The 17,543-nt window shown below is 42.4% G+C and overlaps 1 protein-coding gene across 4 annotated transcripts in view; it reads left to right on the forward strand.

The window, feature by feature from the left end:
- Window positions 1-17,543, forward strand: part of FBXL2 (F-box and leucine rich repeat protein 2) — a 134,893-nt gene that overhangs the window by 55,930 nt on the left and 61,420 nt on the right. For all 4 annotated transcript variants that reach the window (XR_008422656.1, XM_053904082.1, XM_053904084.1 and 1 more), the window contains 3 exons: window positions 4,643-4,697; window positions 5,065-5,139; window positions 11,134-11,228. Coding sequence is in view for 3 of the 4 variants with exons in the window: in XM_053904082.1 (XP_053760057.1) it covers window positions 4,643-4,697; window positions 5,065-5,139; window positions 11,134-11,228 (225 nt within the window). In the remaining variant the exon portion in view is untranslated. The remainder of the gene's footprint in view (window positions 1-4,642; window positions 4,698-5,064; window positions 5,140-11,133; window positions 11,229-17,543) is intronic.

The raw sequence follows: 17,543 nt of genomic DNA on the forward strand, positions 1-17,543 counted from the left end.
TGGATCATAGACCTGTATGGAAAATGCAAGACTGTGAAACTTCTGGAAGAAGCATGGGAGAAAATGTAGGTGACCTTGGGTTTGGCAGTGAGTTTTCAGATACAGTACCAAAAGCATGATCCATGAAAGAGAAAATTGACAAGTTGGACTTTGTTAAAACTTTCTTCTCCGAGAAAGACAACATTAAGAGAATAAAAAGACCACCGATTGGGAGAAAATATTTGCCCAAGTCATATATGATGAAGGGCTGATGTCCAAAATACATAAAGAACTCTTAAAACCCAGCAAGAAAACAAACCAATTAAAAAATGGGCAAATATTTAGGCAGATATCTCACCAAAGAAGATCTACAGATGCCGAGGAACGTATGAAAAGTTGCTTAGTAGCATATGTCATTAAGGAGTTGAAAATTAAACGAGATATCACTGTACACCTGTTTAAATGGCTAAAGTTTAACAATCAAATCATACCAAGTGTTGACAAGATTCAGAGCAACAGGAACTCTCATTCTTTGCTGGTGGAGATTCAGAATGGCACAGGCAGTTTGGAAGACAGTTTGGTGGTATTTGTTTTTGTTTTGTTTTGTTTTTACAATGCTAAACATAAAGTTACATCATCTAGCGGTTCTATTCCTGGGCATTTATCCGAATAGGAAACATCCACACAAAAACCTGCATGCAAATGTTTATAGCAGAATTATTCATAATTACCCCAAACGGAAAGCACATAAGATGGCTTTAACTGGATGAATCAGTTCAATATTATACAGCAGTAAAAAATAGTGAGCTATCTTGCCACTAAAAGAGAAGCACCTTAAATGCATATTGCTACGTGACGGACACGAATCTGAACAGGCACATACTGTATGATTCCAATTATGAAATTCTAAAAAAGGCAAAACTGTGGAGACATTAAAAAAAATCGGTGGCTGGGGCGCCTGGGTGGCTCAAGTTGGTTAAGCATCCAACTTCAGCTCAGGTCATGACCTCACAGTTCATGGGTTCGAGCCCTGCACTGCACAGTTCATGGGTTCAGCTGTGCTGACAGCTTGGAGCCTAGAGCCTGCTTCCCCGACTTGTGCTCGGTCTCTCAAAAATAAATGTTAAAAAAAAAAAAAAAAAAAGATCAGTGGCTAACAGGGCTTCGTGAGAAGGAGGGACTTGTGAATCAGGTGACTTATAGGCTGGTGAACTCTTACATATAATACTGTAATGGTGGGTATATGTCATCCATTTGTCAAAACCCATAAAACTAATTATACAATGCAAAGAGTGAAACTTAACCTAAACTATGGACTTTAGTTAATAATAATGTACCAGTATTTGTTAACTGTCAGAAATGTGCCACAAGAATGCAAAATGTTAATAATAGGAGAAAGTGTGTGTCAATATGGAGGGTAATATATGGGAACTCTATATGTACTATTTTCTTTTAATTTTTCAAAGGGGAGATAAGTGAATGTTAAAGAGATGGTTAAGTCGTGCATGGACAAAACTGAAACCTTTTACAGGGTATAACAAAGTAACTTTTAAAAGTTGAAAAGGAAGGGGGAAAACCGTATAGTAAATGTCATAATAAAAAGTGACAGCTTTTTCTCTGAAATGGCAATGAGAAAAAGATGTCTTTCATTACCATTATTGACACTAGAGAAGAACATATATCAATGAATTTGGAAGTGTTCGTGGATACAAGGTAAATGTATGGAGATTATGTATACTTGCAACGATTAGAAAATGACATCGAAGAGGCGTTTGGTTGGCTCAGTCGGTAGAGCATGTGACTCTTGATCTCAGGTTCATGAGTTCAAGCCCCACGTTGGGCATAAAGCTTACTTAAAATTTGTGGGTGTCTCAATCGGTTAAGCATTGGACTCTTGGTCTCAGCTTAGGGCTTGATCTCAGGGTCATAGATTTAAGCTCCACGTTGGGCTCCATGCTGGGCATGAAGCCTACTTAAAAAAAAATGACATTAAAAAATTTCATTTTAGGGGCGACTGGGTGGCTCAGTCGGTTGAGCGTCCGGCTTCGGCTCAGGTCATGATCTCGCGGTCCGTGAGTTCGAGCCCCGCGTCAGGCTCTGTGCTGACAGCTCAGAGCCTGGAGCCTGTTTCAGATTCTGTGTCTCCCTCTCTCTGACCCTCCCCCATTCATGCTCTGTCTCTCTCTGTCTCAAAAATAAACGTTAAAAAAAAATTTTTTTTTAAAAAGAATAGCCAACATAATCTTGATGAAGAACCAAGTTGAAGGACTTACGTTAACAGACATCAAGACTTAGAAAACTTCATAATTCGAAGAGTCTTACAAAATCCAGAAGTACATCCACTCCTGGATACCCCTCTATCTATTCGCTTATGACCAAGTTGCCGTCGCAATGCTTTCCTAATGAAGGGTGAAATGATAACATTCGAGGTAGGAAGCAATTTCCAGGGAAAAAAACAAAAAAGATTGCCTTGGAAAGTGCAGAGCTCAACTTCCCATGACTCTAACTCCTCTAGCGAGCTCCGTTTCTATTGCCAGTGTCCCCGGCGCTGCCATTCAGGGCATTTATTTTATTCACTGAAACATGATTCAGGAATTTGGCTTAGGCTGCACCTTGGCAGTTTGGAGCCCCATCTTGCCTATTTAACTTGTGCAGATTCAACTACATGGTTTCGTGGGGTCACGGGGAAAGGGGAAATAGTGTCAATACTACAGGCGGTCTACTTTTTCATTGAGTCACCACGGAATTTGCTGGTAAGCATGAGAGATGTAAGCTTGCGTTCCGGCTGTTGCTTCTCGTGTGTGCCTGGACGTGTGGCCATTTCGCTTCTGTTGGTGTGATTCTAGCGTTCGAAGATACGGGTTTTCCATACGTAGTTTTCCATGGAAACACAACTGCTTCATTTGCTGTTCAGTTGAAGCGACGGCATCCGGTCCGCCCCTGAAGGAAAAACAGCCCTGGTAAACTGAGGCTGCGTGGAGAGGGGCCACAGGCTTGGGCTCTCCGGCCGGACTACCTGGGTTTACGTCCTAGCTCTGCTCTTACAGTCTGTGCGGCCTGGGCAAGTTACTGACCTCTCTGTTAGAAACAGATCAGGACAGCGTCTCATGACGGCGTTGGGACCGTGAAGTGGCGAACATAAACTGCGGCCGGCACCTGGCAGGCACGCGACCGGACTCAGCTGGTTTTACGATCATCAGTACAGCTCTTCTGGCCAAGAGGGGACGGCACGTGGTCTCCAAGGCGGGAGGTCTTGGAGGCTTTCAAGGGAGGCTGGGCCAGCTCCTCTTTCCCCCGCGGCGCTCGCTTCACAGCTCAGCCCCAGCGTGGAGCGCTCCGCCCTACCGTGGGCTTTTCTCCGCGGGGCCCTCGTTCTCTCGGGGGACAGGCGATCGGCTGTGGCCCGTCCTAGGAGGCTCGTGTGGCACAGGACGTGGGCCTTGAGGCGGCAGGGCCCGGGGGTGGGGCGCGATGTGTTTCCACGCAGGCCGTGCGAGTGTTGGCGGACACGCCGAAGCGTGTTTGGCGTCGTGTGAGTGCGCGTGTTCAGCCACCGGCATTTTCCTGTAGACGGAGCCCCACCGGGGTTTGTAAGGTCAGCGTGGCCCGTGTGCTTCCAGCCTCTGCTTTTCACCCGAAGCCGCTTGCCGTGCCGCGGTGGCTCGCGGGTCCTTCCTGAGCGCGCGGGTTTTCGGCTCGCCACCGACTGTCACCTCTGCAGAGCCTCGAAGGGCTCTGCAGGCGCCTGTGGGCCAGCCCCCTCCGGCCCCTTGCCCCGCACGGACGCACACTTCGGTGGGTACCTTCCAGAACTATGAGAACGGAGATCCTGTTTCCGTCCCGACCTCGGCCCCGCCCACCTTTCTTCTCGCGAGAAAGCCGCTCCCTGTTTTTTGCAGCCGCTGCTGCACAGCGCTGACCGCCAGCGGCAGCTTCCTCCACCGCCGGCGTGGGGCCCTCGCTCGGACGCCTGCCACGCTGGCTGACGGTGCCGCCTCCTCCGAGGGCACAGCTGGCGTCAGCTAGGGTTTCGTTTCCTCGCCTGCCTTGCTTTTTCCCACCTTCCTCGTCTCCTGTGGTTCTCGGCTTCTGCTCAGGAAAAACCGGTCTCCCGTACAGCTTCCCAGTGACCGGGCTCCATCCCCTTCCGCCTTGCGAACAAATGTGCCAAAACCAAACGGAGTTTAGCACCGAGTGTTGCTCGACCGCGTTATTTGAGGCTCGGGCATCTGAGCCTGTTGGGTGCATCTGCCACCAGAAGAGGGGTTTGGGACATGAGACGTGTGCTAGGGACATGGAAATGAGAAGGATTTAGCTCTCCCTGGGCTTAGTGTCTGGGAGGTTAGACATTTGGCTTTTTGATAGAACAAGTTACGATCTAGTGTGCCGTGTCCATGTCCTTGGAACAAAGGGCATACGACTTTAATTGGTGCTGTTTTAAGGGGATTTGTGTAGTGTGTTTAAAACAGCTTTGGAACGTGTGGACATTTAACATTTCACAGTAGTGACATAGAATTGTAGTGAGCTTGTCTATTGTGAATTGAGGAATCTTGAAAAAACTTACGATCTATCCAGGTGGCACATTAGATTTTATCTTTAAAGTTGTAAATATCCTAAAACGTTAATACTGTCTCATTTTTTTGTTTCTCCCCTTTCTTCCTAGAATATTTTCCTTCTTGGATATAGTAACTTTGTGCCGATGTGCACAGATTTCCAAGGTAGAGTATTAACCAGATGTTTATCAATAAATACCAAGTTTTATTAGAATGAGAATGAGTTTTAGTTCAAGCAAGCAGTTAACTTTAATATCATCTTCTGTATTTAACATAATTCCATATTTGATTGTCAACTTAATGTATATCAAGAATAAAAGTTTAGGGGCGCCTGCCTGGCTCGGTAGGTAGATCATGGGACGCCTGATCTTGGCGTTGTAAGTTCGAGCCCCACGTTGGGTGTAGAGAGGACTTAAAAATAAAATCTTTCAAAAAAAGATAATAAAAGTTTGAAAATACAGAGGCTGAGTCAAGACTTCCTCTAACAGTTGCCTTCACCCCTGTCTCTCCTCCTCTTCCTCCCGCCTCCCAGGCCTGGAACATTTTAGCCCTGGATGGAAGCAACTGGCAAAGAATAGACCTTTTTAACTTTCAGACAGATGTGGAGGTAAGTTAGCTTTATTTTAGACATAGGACTTTTTAAAAAGGTGAGTAAACTGGTCACTCTTTCCTGCCTTTTAATTTTGCTGCATTTAGTCAGATTTAATATAAAGACCCAAGAAGGTGTCTGCATACATGAGGACCAAAATTCTACTTGCATTTTGCTTTGGGTTCTGTATCAGTAATAGACTACTTTTCTCCTTGTTCATGTTTATAACCTTAGTGGTATCACTGAGCTTTTTATTTTTTTTTAATGTTTTTATTTATTTTTGAGACAGAGAGACAGAGCATGAGGGGGGGAGGGGCAGAGAGAGAGGGAGACACAGAATCCAAAGCAGGCTCCAGGCTCCGAGCTGTCGGCACAGAGCCTGACTTGGGGCTCAAACTCACGGACTGTGAGATCGTGACCTGAGCCGAAGTCGGACGCTCAACCGACTGAGCCACCCAGGTTCCCCATCACCGAGCTTTTTATTTCCAACGTTTTTTATTTTATTTTTGGGACAGAGAGAGACAGAGCATGAACGGGGGAGGGTCAGAGAGAGAGGGAGACACAGAATCGGAAACAGGCTCCAGGCTCCGAGCCATCAGCCCAGAGCCTGACGCGGGGCTCGAACTCACGGACCGCGAGATCGTGACCTGGCTGAAGTCGGACGCTTAGCCGACTGCGCCACCCAGGCGCCCCTCACCGAGCTTTTTAAAGCCCCATTCCTGCATCATTAACACCTGGTTCCGTGCTTTAATCTTAGGAGACTCTTGACACACATTTATTGATCTGAAAGCTCCACCGAGAATTCTCATTCAGCACCAAGAATGGAGAAATAGCAGAAGAATTGGGGCCAGGAGTGAGGCTGGAGACCTGGACGATCGCTCCCGCTCAGCCACTTAAGCCACAGACTATCTCAGCGCTTCAGTTTTATTATCCGTAAAGTAAAGAAGCCAAATGATCCTTAAAGCCTTTTCTAAGTCTAGGATTCTCATGTATTTACCTAGAAATATGGGAACATCTCCATCTAGGAGTGATCAGCCTGAGCAAATGAGAAAAGTTTATTTTCAAACAGCTTTAGTATTGAATACCAATTTATGACTAAAAACTAAGAGAGAAGTAATAAAGAGCATTGCACACAGGAATTGTCTAGAGAGCTGTTTTAGGGTGTTGAGATTCTGAAGTTTATCTACCCCATGTTAGGAAAACCTTGTTCACTTCTGGGGTAGCCAACTCAGTTATAGTCAGTGGAACTGTATTTTGATTCGGTTCCTCATATAGCATTTTCGTGAAGTGTTTTTGCCAAAGTGTACGTTCTGTGTCTTTTTTAACGGATAAGGAAATAATCACGCTTGACGGTGAGTTGCGCCCAAACAATTTCCTGCCAGTTACTTAACCCGGTGTTACCTCGGGGAGCTAATGGCCAGTGTGGGGCCCCTTCACCTCCTTCTCCAGGGGATTAGCTGGAGAGTCTCCAACCCAGTGTCAGACAGTGGGGCAGAGGGGCTGAGCACAGCGCTTCCCACTGTGGGTTCCTCTCTTGTTCTGAGCTTGGAAGGCCTCAGGGCTTCACGCCCACCTGGAAAGACAAATTCTCTTTGCTGGCTTGGACTGTGGCCCCTGGGTTAGGGGTTCTTTAATGCCCTTTCCAGACTTAATAGCAGTGATTGCAACAGTGCCCCACCCAAACATGCTGACACGTGATTCCCCTTCAGACCGATAATCTCTAGATCTTTGTTCATTGTGTTTACTTAGTGATGTTGAGAAGCACATTAGATTCCAAAAATTGCAGTCATTTATGCTGGCCAAGGGAGAGTCATTGTTTTTTTTACAATTTGCAAATTATGCATTCTTACTCTTGGTTCTTATTGTCCCCTCAGTGTTCTTTGATGATTTTTCCAAACTGTACAACCTTTTGAAAGCACACTTAAAACATTTACGTCCAGAGCTTTAAAAATGCTATTTCAAGTGAGTGGCACTGCCTTATGCATTATTTGATTTCAGAATTTTAGCTGATGGCTGACTGCCGTTCTATAAACACATTGCAGAGATATTTAAGAGTACGTACTTCCACTGAAGAGAGACTAGCTTACGGCTCACCAGTTATGTAAAACATTACTTGTGAAAACTCGAAACAGTTGGTACCAGGGTTTCAGTCTAGTCTAACACTATTTAGTCACCCTTGCGGGCTAGCAATTTGAACCCAGATTGGATTCAAGTATTGGGGCCCCCAGTATTGTCTAAATAGGATCCATTGGATACTCACCCTGGGAAGCATTCCATGGATAAGCCAATCATCTCAAATTTATTTGGGACGAAAATGATGATTTATGGATATGTTGAAAGACAGAGAAGGTACCAAGGTTCCGGATTAATAGGTTAATAGTACTTACTGTGTGCCTGGCACTATTTAAGCAACTTACATATGTTCATTTAATCTCCTCAGAAACACCACATTGAAGAAGCCGAGGCACAAAATGTTTGAGTGACTTACCCAAGGTCTTTCACTTAGTAAGAGGACGGTAGTCACCTTGAACACAATGGATTACGTGATGTCATGTTTTAGAGAAAAGGCAGACTAGAGTGCCCAGAAGGCACGTGTGCTTCGGCGCCTTTCCTTCAGCATCACTCTTTCCTGAATAAGTGTTGTTTCCCTGATGTTTAGGCATTTTCCATGCCTTTAAAAGTTGGATATTTTTGTGCCATTGGATTCTACCAGCCAAAAGTGAGGAATAACCGAGTAGCATGCTCATCTAAAAATTACAGCTCCAAAGGTCCCTCCATTTAGGCTTTGTTTCTCTCTAAATCCCTTCATTCCAAAATCCACACCTACAACATACTATCTAAATGGATAACATACAGCCATTGACTTGACTTTTGCATTCAGAAAGAATTTGCTCATTTTTTCCTCTTAGTTGGAAACAGCGGAGTAGAAAATTCTTAATATAATTTTTTTTATTCCAGTACAAAAGCCTTTCCTCCAAAGAAAGGAAGAATAGAAAGCTCATATAAATGTAACTAAACTTAAATGGAGAAAAACATGTTGTGTGCTCCATTTGCCGACATTGGTATGGAGGGGTTTTTGCTGTCTTATTCTGTACTTAAATATTTATTTATCTTGGACTTCCAAGTCATAATCTGTTTTTCCCTCTAAAGACAGAGATTTGTTAACTCTTAAGAAAGCATAAATAAAGCTGCTAGCAATACCGAAGTTTAGATTTCCATCTTTTAAAAAAAAATTTTTTTATTGTTTAAATTCAAGTTAGTTAACATACAGTGTAGTATTGGTTTCAGGAGTAGAATTTAGTGATTCATCACTTATGTACAACACCCAGCGCTCGCTCGTCCCAACAAGTGCTCTCATTAATGCCCATCATCCGTTTAGCCCATCCCCCACCCACCACCCCTCCAGCAACCCTCAGTTTGTCCTCTACTTAGGAGTCTCCCCCTCCCTGTTTTTATCTTATTTTTCCTTCCCTCCCCCTATTTCATCTGTTGCATTCCTTAAATTCCACATATGAGCAAAATCATATTTCATTTTTCTTTGCCTGACTTATTTTGCTTAGGATAATACACTTTAGTTCCATCTACATTGTTGCAGATGGCAAGATCTCATTCTTTTTCATCACCGAGTGTATTCCATTGTGTATGTATCTATATCTATATATCTATCTATATATACATATACCACATCTTCTTTATCTATTCATCAGTTAGCCAGGTAACAACATATGTGAGCCCTATTCCTGTGATCCTGTGGTTTGATGAGATCTAGTGAATTGTTAGTGCTTACAGTTCAGGGCCCAGGTTGCTATTTTATATAGTAAGGATAATAGTGTTTTTTTAGAAACCCCAATGGCCCTTTTTTCGGTATTTTCTACCTCATAGAGGTAGTACTTACGCGGGGTACACGGCCTTTAGAATCACATAAACATGTTAGAACCCTAACTCTACTACTCACTAAAGTGTAACCTTGGCGATGTAAACATTTACTTTCTTTATTTGCAAAATGAAGGTAATAGATCCAGTCTGCATTAGGATTCTCCAGAGAAACAGCCACTAGTGTGTGTGTGTGTGTGTGTGTGTGTGTAGCTACATAGATTTAGTGTAAGGAATCGGGTCAGGCGATGATGGAGGCTGAGAAGTCCCAAGATCGGCAGTTGGGAAGCAGGAGGCCCAGGAGAGCTGACGTGTAGCTCCAATCTGGGTCTTAAGACCTGTGAACCAGCAGAGCTGATGTGGGAAATTCCAGTCTGAGAGCTGACAGCTTCCAGACCTAAGAAGAGCTGAGGTTTCCCCCGAGTCCCAAGGCCAGAAAAGACCAGTGTCTCAGCTCAAGCAGTCAGGCAGGAGGAGGAGTTACCTTTTACTCAGCCTTTTTGATTCCATTCAGGTCTTCAGTTGATTGGATGAGGTCCACCCACACTAGGAGGGGCAATCTGCTTTACTCCCTCCACTGATCCAAATGTTAATCTAATCCAGAAGTGCCCTCACAGAGATACACAGAATACTGTTTGGCCAGCGATCTGGGCATCCCGTGGCCCAGTCAAGTTGGCACATAAGATGGATTAGCACAGGTTCACCCCTTGTCGATGTGGCGCCCATACGCGTCTCCTCAACCTGCACTTAATCTCCAAAGACTGTAATTGCGCCTAATGTGATACAAGTACCCAGCGTACAACGGAAACACACCAACTCCTTCCTCAGAGGAAGAAAGTCCTGAGTGATGTTCACTCTTCCTGGTACCCTGTACCTTAAATACCGTGATGCAGAAGTAACAACAGTTAAATACCATGGTTTGGTGGCAATACATCTTATTTTACATAAGGGAATAGGAGGGGAAAGAAGACAAACGTGGGGCGCCTGGGTGGCTCAGTCAGTTAAATGTCTTACTTTCAGCTCGGGTCACCATCTCACTGTTGGGGGACTGAGCCCCACGTCAGGCTCCGTGCTGGGCACGGAGCCTGCTCAAGATTCTCTCTCCCCCTCTCCTTCTGCCCCTCCCCCACTCGCCCTCTCTCTCTTAAAAAAAAAAGTATTATCTCTACACACACACACACGCACACACACTCTCATAACAAAATAGGGAGAAACACTCATGACAATTGCAGTTTTCATTTCTGGAATTGGTCGCATGGTGGTCCTCGGTGTTTACAACTACCTTCTTCTACTGCACGTTCTGTGCTCCCTTTATCTCCAGCAGGCCCCCCAGCTAGTCATGGTTCGTTACTATGGTACTTTCTGAAGTGTATGGGTCATTGGTCGTTCCACCTAGATTGACCTGTAGTCTTTTACTGGCCTGAATCACAGGGCGTGGCAATGCTAAGAGAGATTCCTAAGGGATCTTCTGTATTCCAGACACATTCTTCATGGTCTCCATTGTCGAGTAGTAGCCTGTGAGGTTGTCGTGAATATTAGATGAGTCGTAATACGTACAAGGAAGTGTTAAAATCGTGCCTGAAAAAGTGAAAGTGTTAACCGATGTTCATTTTTTTCCCCTTTAACGTATCTGCCAGCCCGAGTTCCTTTTTCAAAGGAAATGTGTTTACATAGGGATTTCTAAGAAGAATGCGGGGGAGCTTTTATGATACATCTTCAGACTTCTAGTGCCATAATGTTCGGCTACAACAAAGTTTGGTGTTTTTTGGAGCAACGTTGTTGTAGACCCCTGCTCAGCACCCAGTGTTCCCATAGCTGACCTCACAAAGCTTGGTCATCGGTGGAGTAGCCGTGAGCCCTGTAAGGGGAGGCCTAGCTCCGGGGCTAAAACTTCCAAAACATAGTGCACGGATTTTTTTTTTTTTTTTTTTTTAATATTTAACACTTTAATTGAAACTATTTCTTCATGCCTGCAGCTCCTTTATACGCTAGGAACAAGGTGGGGTGTTGGAAGAATGTTCCGAAATAGCTTCTTTTATGCCCGGGAAAATTCGATTCCATTTCTAAATTTCAGGTTATTATGCCATTAGATAAGCAGCATGAAACTTAAGATGTTTTTCCCGACTTTCTTGATTCAAGGGTCGAGTAGTGGAAAATATCTCCAAGCGATGCGGTGGGTTCCTGAGGAAGCTCAGCCTGCGGGGTTGCATCGGTGTTGGGGACTCCTCCTTGAAGTAAGTTGGATCCACAGTGATTCACTCTGTGGTGGCAGCTCATAGCCGACTTGCCATCAGCAAGAACAAACCAAGCATATTAAGTGCTCTTCTCCTGTGACATCGTTTCTGTGGTAATTTGTGTAGAGTAAAAGTTTGGAATCCTCCGGCCTGGGTTAGGGATGTGGCCTGAGGACGCATTATTTCACCTCGCTGGGGGTTGCTCTCTCTTCTGCAAAGCGAAGGCAGCTGTGGTTCCTGCGTGACACTGTCACGGGCATCACTCGAAACAGCACGCACGAAGGGCCTGGGGCACGATACGATGGTTCGCCTCTGTTCCCTTCTTCACTTCCCCTTCTTGCTAGCTTCATCTTCATGAAAGTGACCACCTTTTTGTGTATTCTCCTACTTGGCAAAATAATTCAGAAGCGTCCTGCACATAACCTGGAATTCTGCATGCTCCTAAAAGGGTGTGATTACCACAGTCTTTTTATTATAGTTAACCCAAACACATGCTTGCCCACCTCTTGCTGGGTAGCCATTATTTATTGGAAATGTTAGCAGTCCGCCGTTAAGGGCACGTGCTTTTCTGGAGACAAGACATAATTAAAGCCTTTATGTTTTTATCCTTGTGGCCTCTACTGTTGTTTGAGGTTGGCTACATTAGAATACACACTGCCCCCTAGAACCTTGGGACGGACTTTGTCTCTCGTAGACCTAAGCGTCACCCCCATGTACGTCAGTCGCAACTGCCAGTGAGAACGTGCAGTAAAATTACAGGTGGCGTAATTTGTCATTGAAACATCTGCTGCACCATTGCTAGGAAAATTGACTCATAACATGTTTTTAAATGTTTATGTATTTATTTTGAGAGAGACAGCACAAGCGGGGGAGGGGCAGAGAGAAAGGGAGAGAGAGACTCCCAAGCAGGCTCTACGCCATCAGCACAGGGCTCGGCTTGGGGCTTGATCTCAAGAACGATGAAATCATGACCTGAGCCAAAGTCAGGAGTCAGGTGCTTAACTGACTGAGCCACCCAGGTGCCCCCCGTTCATACTGTATTTTAAGGATCATAATACTCCCTTTAAATGTTATGGAACAAAGTGTTTTGTTTTTTTTTTAATCAAGAAACTCAGGTCATGAGGCCAAATTTTCTGCTACTTCAAAAGTTTTGTAAACTGATGGAATAGATTAGTTCTATTTTAATATGGAGCTTCAATGTACCAAATAGGTCCTAAGATAATTGGTAGTAGAGAACGTAAGTTTAATAGTCGTTCCGTTAAAAAAAACAAATGTGGGGGTGCCTGGGTGGCTCAGTCAGTTAAGCGTCCGACTTCGGCTCAGGTCACGATCTTGCGGTCCGTGAGTTCGAGCCCCACGTCGGGCTCTGGGCTGATGGCTCAGAGCCTGGAGCCTGCTTCCGATTCTGTGTCTCCCTCTCTCTCTGCCCCTCCCCCATTCATGCTCTGTCTCTCTCTGTCTCAAAAATAAATAAACTTAAAAAAAAATAATAAAACAAAACAAAAAAAACAAATGTGAAGATGTGGATTATAGATAAGGAATATCAAAGAAATATATTCTTACCTTGGCAATTAGAATAAAGCCATATACAGTAGCAAAACTATCCTGTGAGACTGAGAATGTTATTGGTTTACCATAATTTTTATAGTAAAAATCGATGTTAATATCTCATACATCTTTAATATGTGAGACCAGATTACTGTGAGAAAAACTGACAAGCATAATCCCAGAATTATGACTTGGAAAGAATTTTGTTATGTCTCCGGGTTTTTTTTTTTTTCATTAAAAAATTTTTTTTTGACATTTGTTTATTTTTGAAAGACAGAGAGAGAGTGAGAGTATGAGCAGGGGAGGGGCAGAGAAAGAGGGAGACACAGAATCTGAAGCAGGCTCCAGGCTCTGAGCTGTCAGCACAGAGCCCGATGCAGGGCTCGAACCCACGAACCATGAGATCATGACCTGAGTGGAAGTCGGACATTTAACCGACTGAGCCACCCAGGCACCCCTCCAGTTTTTTCTTGTAATGACCTAGAGCTAGCCTTGGCATCTACTCTGTTCCACATATGTAGTGTTGTTGTTTTTGGTGGAGGGAGGCTATTCGTTTGCAAATGTTTATTGAGCCCGACTACGCCAGGCACTGATCTAGGGAATGGAGATACAGTAATAATCAAAATAGATTAAAACCCCAGTACTAATAATCTTACATGTATGCTCTCTGTAACTCTTGCTCCATCATTATGTATGAAGTCCTGGGATTTTTAACAGGTTTATTGAGATGTAATTGAGATACAATAAACTGTATGTACTTGAAGGGTACAATTTGATCATTTCAGGCATATGTATGTACCCATAAAACCAACACTGTAATCAAAGTAATGAGCAGTGCATGTCCCACGAACGTTTCCTCATGTGCCTTTATAATCCCTCCCTCCCTCCCACCCTGTGTCTGTCCCACTGCTAGGCAGCCACCGATCTGCTTTCTGCTGCTATAGGTTAGTTTGAATTTTCAAAAGTTTAACTAATTATCCAGTATGTACTCCTTTTGGCCTGGCCTCTTCCACCCAACATCATTGTTTTGAGATCCACCCGTGTGGTCGTATGTATCAGTAATTCATTCTTTTTTATTGCTGAATAGTGATCCATTTAATGGATATAATACCATCTATTAATCTCTCATTTGGGTTCTTTCCAGTTTGCAGCCATTACATATAAATCTGCTATGAACATTTGTGTATAAGACTTCGTATGTCATATATGTTCATTTCTCTTGGGTAAATACCTAGGATTAGCTAGATCATTTGGTGGGTGTGTGTTTAACTTTTTAAACCTTTCAAACTGTTTCCCAAAAGGATTATACCATTTTGTATTCCCACCAGAAGTGTGTGGTACTTCCAGTCCCTCCCCCACCTTGTCAACATTTGGTAGGTCAGTCTTTTTAATTTTAGCCTTTCTGATAGATAGATACGTGTAGTGGTATTTCATGGTGGTTTTAATTTGTATTTCTAATGATTAATGTTGTTGAGCATCTTTTTTTAAAGTTTATTTCTTTATTTTGACAGAGAGAGAGCACGAGCAGGGGAGGGACAAAGGAGGGAGGGAAAGAGAGAGAAAGAGGGAGAGAGAAAGCGCATGTGAGAGTGGGAGAAGGGCAGAAGGAGAGAGAGAGTCCCAAGCAGGCTCCACACTGTCAGCGTGGAGCCAGACATGGGGCTCAAACTTACGAACTGTGAGATCACGACCTGAGCCAAAATTGAGAGTCAGATACTTAACCGACTGAGCCACCCAGGCACCCCGAGTATTTTTTATGTACTTTTGCTATCCACATACTTTCTTTTCTTTTGTTGAGAGGTAGTGAGAGTGCATGAGTGGATGAGAGGGGCAGAGGCAGAGAGATAATCTTAAGCAGGCTCTACACTCAGCATGGAGCCAGACACGGGGCTCGATCCCATGACCCTGGGATTATGACCTGAACCGAAATCAAGAGTCAGATGCTGAATTGACTGATCCACCCAGGAGCCCCTATCCACGTATTTTCTTTGCTGAAATACTGTTCGAATGTGGGTTTTTTGCCCTTTTTGTTCATTGGATTGTTTTTTGTCTTACCATTGAATTTTGAGAATTTTATCAGATTTGTATTTTGTAAATGTTTTCTTCCAGTCTGTGGTTTATCTTTGTATTCTCTTACCTGTTTTTTGAAGAGAAGTTTTTCATTTTAATGAAATTCAACTTATCAATTTTTGTCAATGATATATGAGATCTTTGCCTAACCCAGAGTCATAAAGATTTTCTCCTGTGTTTCTAGAGGTTGATAGTTTAGATCTATGATCCATTTTGAGTTGATTTTTGTATATGGTGTGAGGTATAAATTGAAATTCATTTTTTGCATATGATGTTTGGTTATTCTAACACCATATGTTGAAATGACCACTGTTTCTGCACTTCATTGCCTTGGCACCTTTGTTGAAAATCAGTTGTCCAAATAACTGTGGGACTATTTTTTATACTCTCTATATTTTCCATTGATCTATTTGTCTGTCTTTATACCAAACCACACTGTCTGGATTAACTGCAGCTTTATAAGTTTGAAATCAAATAGTGTTTTTCCTCCAACTTTGTTCTTTTCAAAATTGTTTTGCCGTTCTAGATTGCATTTTCATATAAACTATAGAATCAGCTTGTCAATTTCTACAAAAAAATCTTGCTGGGATCATGATTTAGGATGATGCTGAATTCATAGATCAATTTGGGGAGAACTGACATCTTAACAATGTTGAGTCTCCCAACTCATGAACGTGGTATATCTCTCCATATAGTTAGGTGTGTTAAAATTTCTTTCAGCATGTTTTACAGTTTTCAGTAGAACAATTATACACATATTTTGTCATATTTATCTGTGTTATGAAATATTATAAGTAGTGTTTTTTATTTCAATTTTTGATTCTTCTTTGTTAGTAAACAGAAATACTATTGATTTTTGTACATTGATTGTTTGTCCTTCAGCCTTAATAGACTCCGTTTTAGTAGCTTTTTGTTTGTTACTTTGGATTTTCTGCATAAACAGGAGTCATGTCACCTATCATCAAAGATAGTTTTTCTTCTTTGTTTCCAATCAGTGCCTTTTCTTATTCTTGCCTTATTGCACTGGCTAGAATCTCTAGTACAGTGTTGAATAGAAATAGTGAAAACAGACATCCTAGCCAGTTCATGACCTTAGGGAGAAGGCATCCAAATATGGTGTTAGTTCTAGATTTTTTTGCTGATGATCATCAAATTGGGGAAATTTTCTTCTATTTCTAGTTGGCTGAGGGTTTTTCTTTTCAGTTGAGTGTGGATGTTAGATTTTGTCAAGTCCTTTTTCTGTGTCTTTTAGATTATTGTGTGGTTTTACCTGTTTAGTTACCATGGTGAATTACATTGGCTGATTTTTTTTTTTTTTTAGTATTTATTTATTTTTAATTTTATTTTTAATTTTTTTAAATTTACATCCAAATTAGTTAGCATATAGTAAAACAATGATTTCAGGAGTAGATTCCTTAGTGTCCCTTACCCATTTAGCCCATCCCCCCTCCCACAACCCCTCCAGTAACCCTCTGTTTGTTCTCCATATTTATGAGTCTCTTATGTTTTGTCCCCCTCCCTGATTTTATGTTATTTTTGTTTCCCTTCCCTGATGTTCATCTGTTTTGTCTCTTAAAGTTATCATATGAGTGGAGTCATATGATATTTGTCTTTCTCTAATTTCACTTAGCATAATACCCTCCAGTTCCATCCACATAGTTGCAAATGGCAAGATTTCATTCTTTTTGGTTGCCGAGTAATACTCCATTGTGTGTGTGTGTGTGTGTGTGTGTGTGTGTGTGTGTGTGTGTGTGTGTGTGTGTATACCACAGTTTCTTTATCCATTCATCTGTTGATGGACATTTGGACTCTCTTCATACTTGGGCCGTTGTTAATAGTGCTGCTATAAACATGGGTTGATTTTTTAATGTTAAACCAACCTTCCATGCCTTGGATAAACAACAATGTGAGTCATCATGTATTATATTATTTACATATTGGTGTATTCTATTTGCTAAAATTTTGTTAATTTTGTTTGCATCTATGTTCATGAGGGATATGGTTCTTTGGTTTTCTTTTCTTGGGATATTTTTGTCTGATTTGGGTATCAAGTAATACTGGCCTCATAGAATGAATTGAGAAGTGTTCCCTCCTCTTCAGGATTTTGGAAGAATTTATGTAGAGTTTTATTATTTTTTTCTTTAAATGTATGGTAGAATTCACCACTGAGGCCATCTGGGCCTGCATGTTTCTTTTTCAGGTTTTTAACTACAAATTCTGTTTATTTAGTATATGTAGAACTCTTCATGTTTTCTATTCCTTCTTGAGCAACCTTTGGTATAATTTTTATCTTTCAAAGATTTTGTCTATTTCATCCAAGTTGTTAAATTTATGGTCATAAAGTTGTTTATAATACCGTCTTATTATCATTTTATTTCTATTTTTTTAAGTAAACCCTGCCCCTAACATAGGGCTCAAACTCACAACACAGAGATCAAAAGTCACATGCTCTACTGATTGAGCCAGCCAGGCACCCCCACCTTCTGATTATCATTTTACTATTTGTAAAATCTGCAGTGATACCTCCTCTCTCTATTCCTGATGTTGGTTAATTTTTTTTTTTCTTTTTACTGTATGGAAGTAGTTGCGATGTTGAATCAAAGTCACAGTGACTGTACATTGCCTATTTCAATTTACATATTCTTTGGCTTTTTTATTGACATAAATAGCGTATTTTAAAGTGAAGATGCGTCGGTT

This window comes from Panthera pardus, unplaced genomic scaffold (genome assembly GCF_024362965.1).
Source record: "Panthera pardus isolate Hobbes unplaced genomic scaffold, ASM2436296v1 HiC_scaffold_16, whole genome shotgun sequence".
NCBI lineage: Eukaryota > Metazoa > Chordata > Mammalia > Carnivora > Felidae > Panthera > Panthera pardus.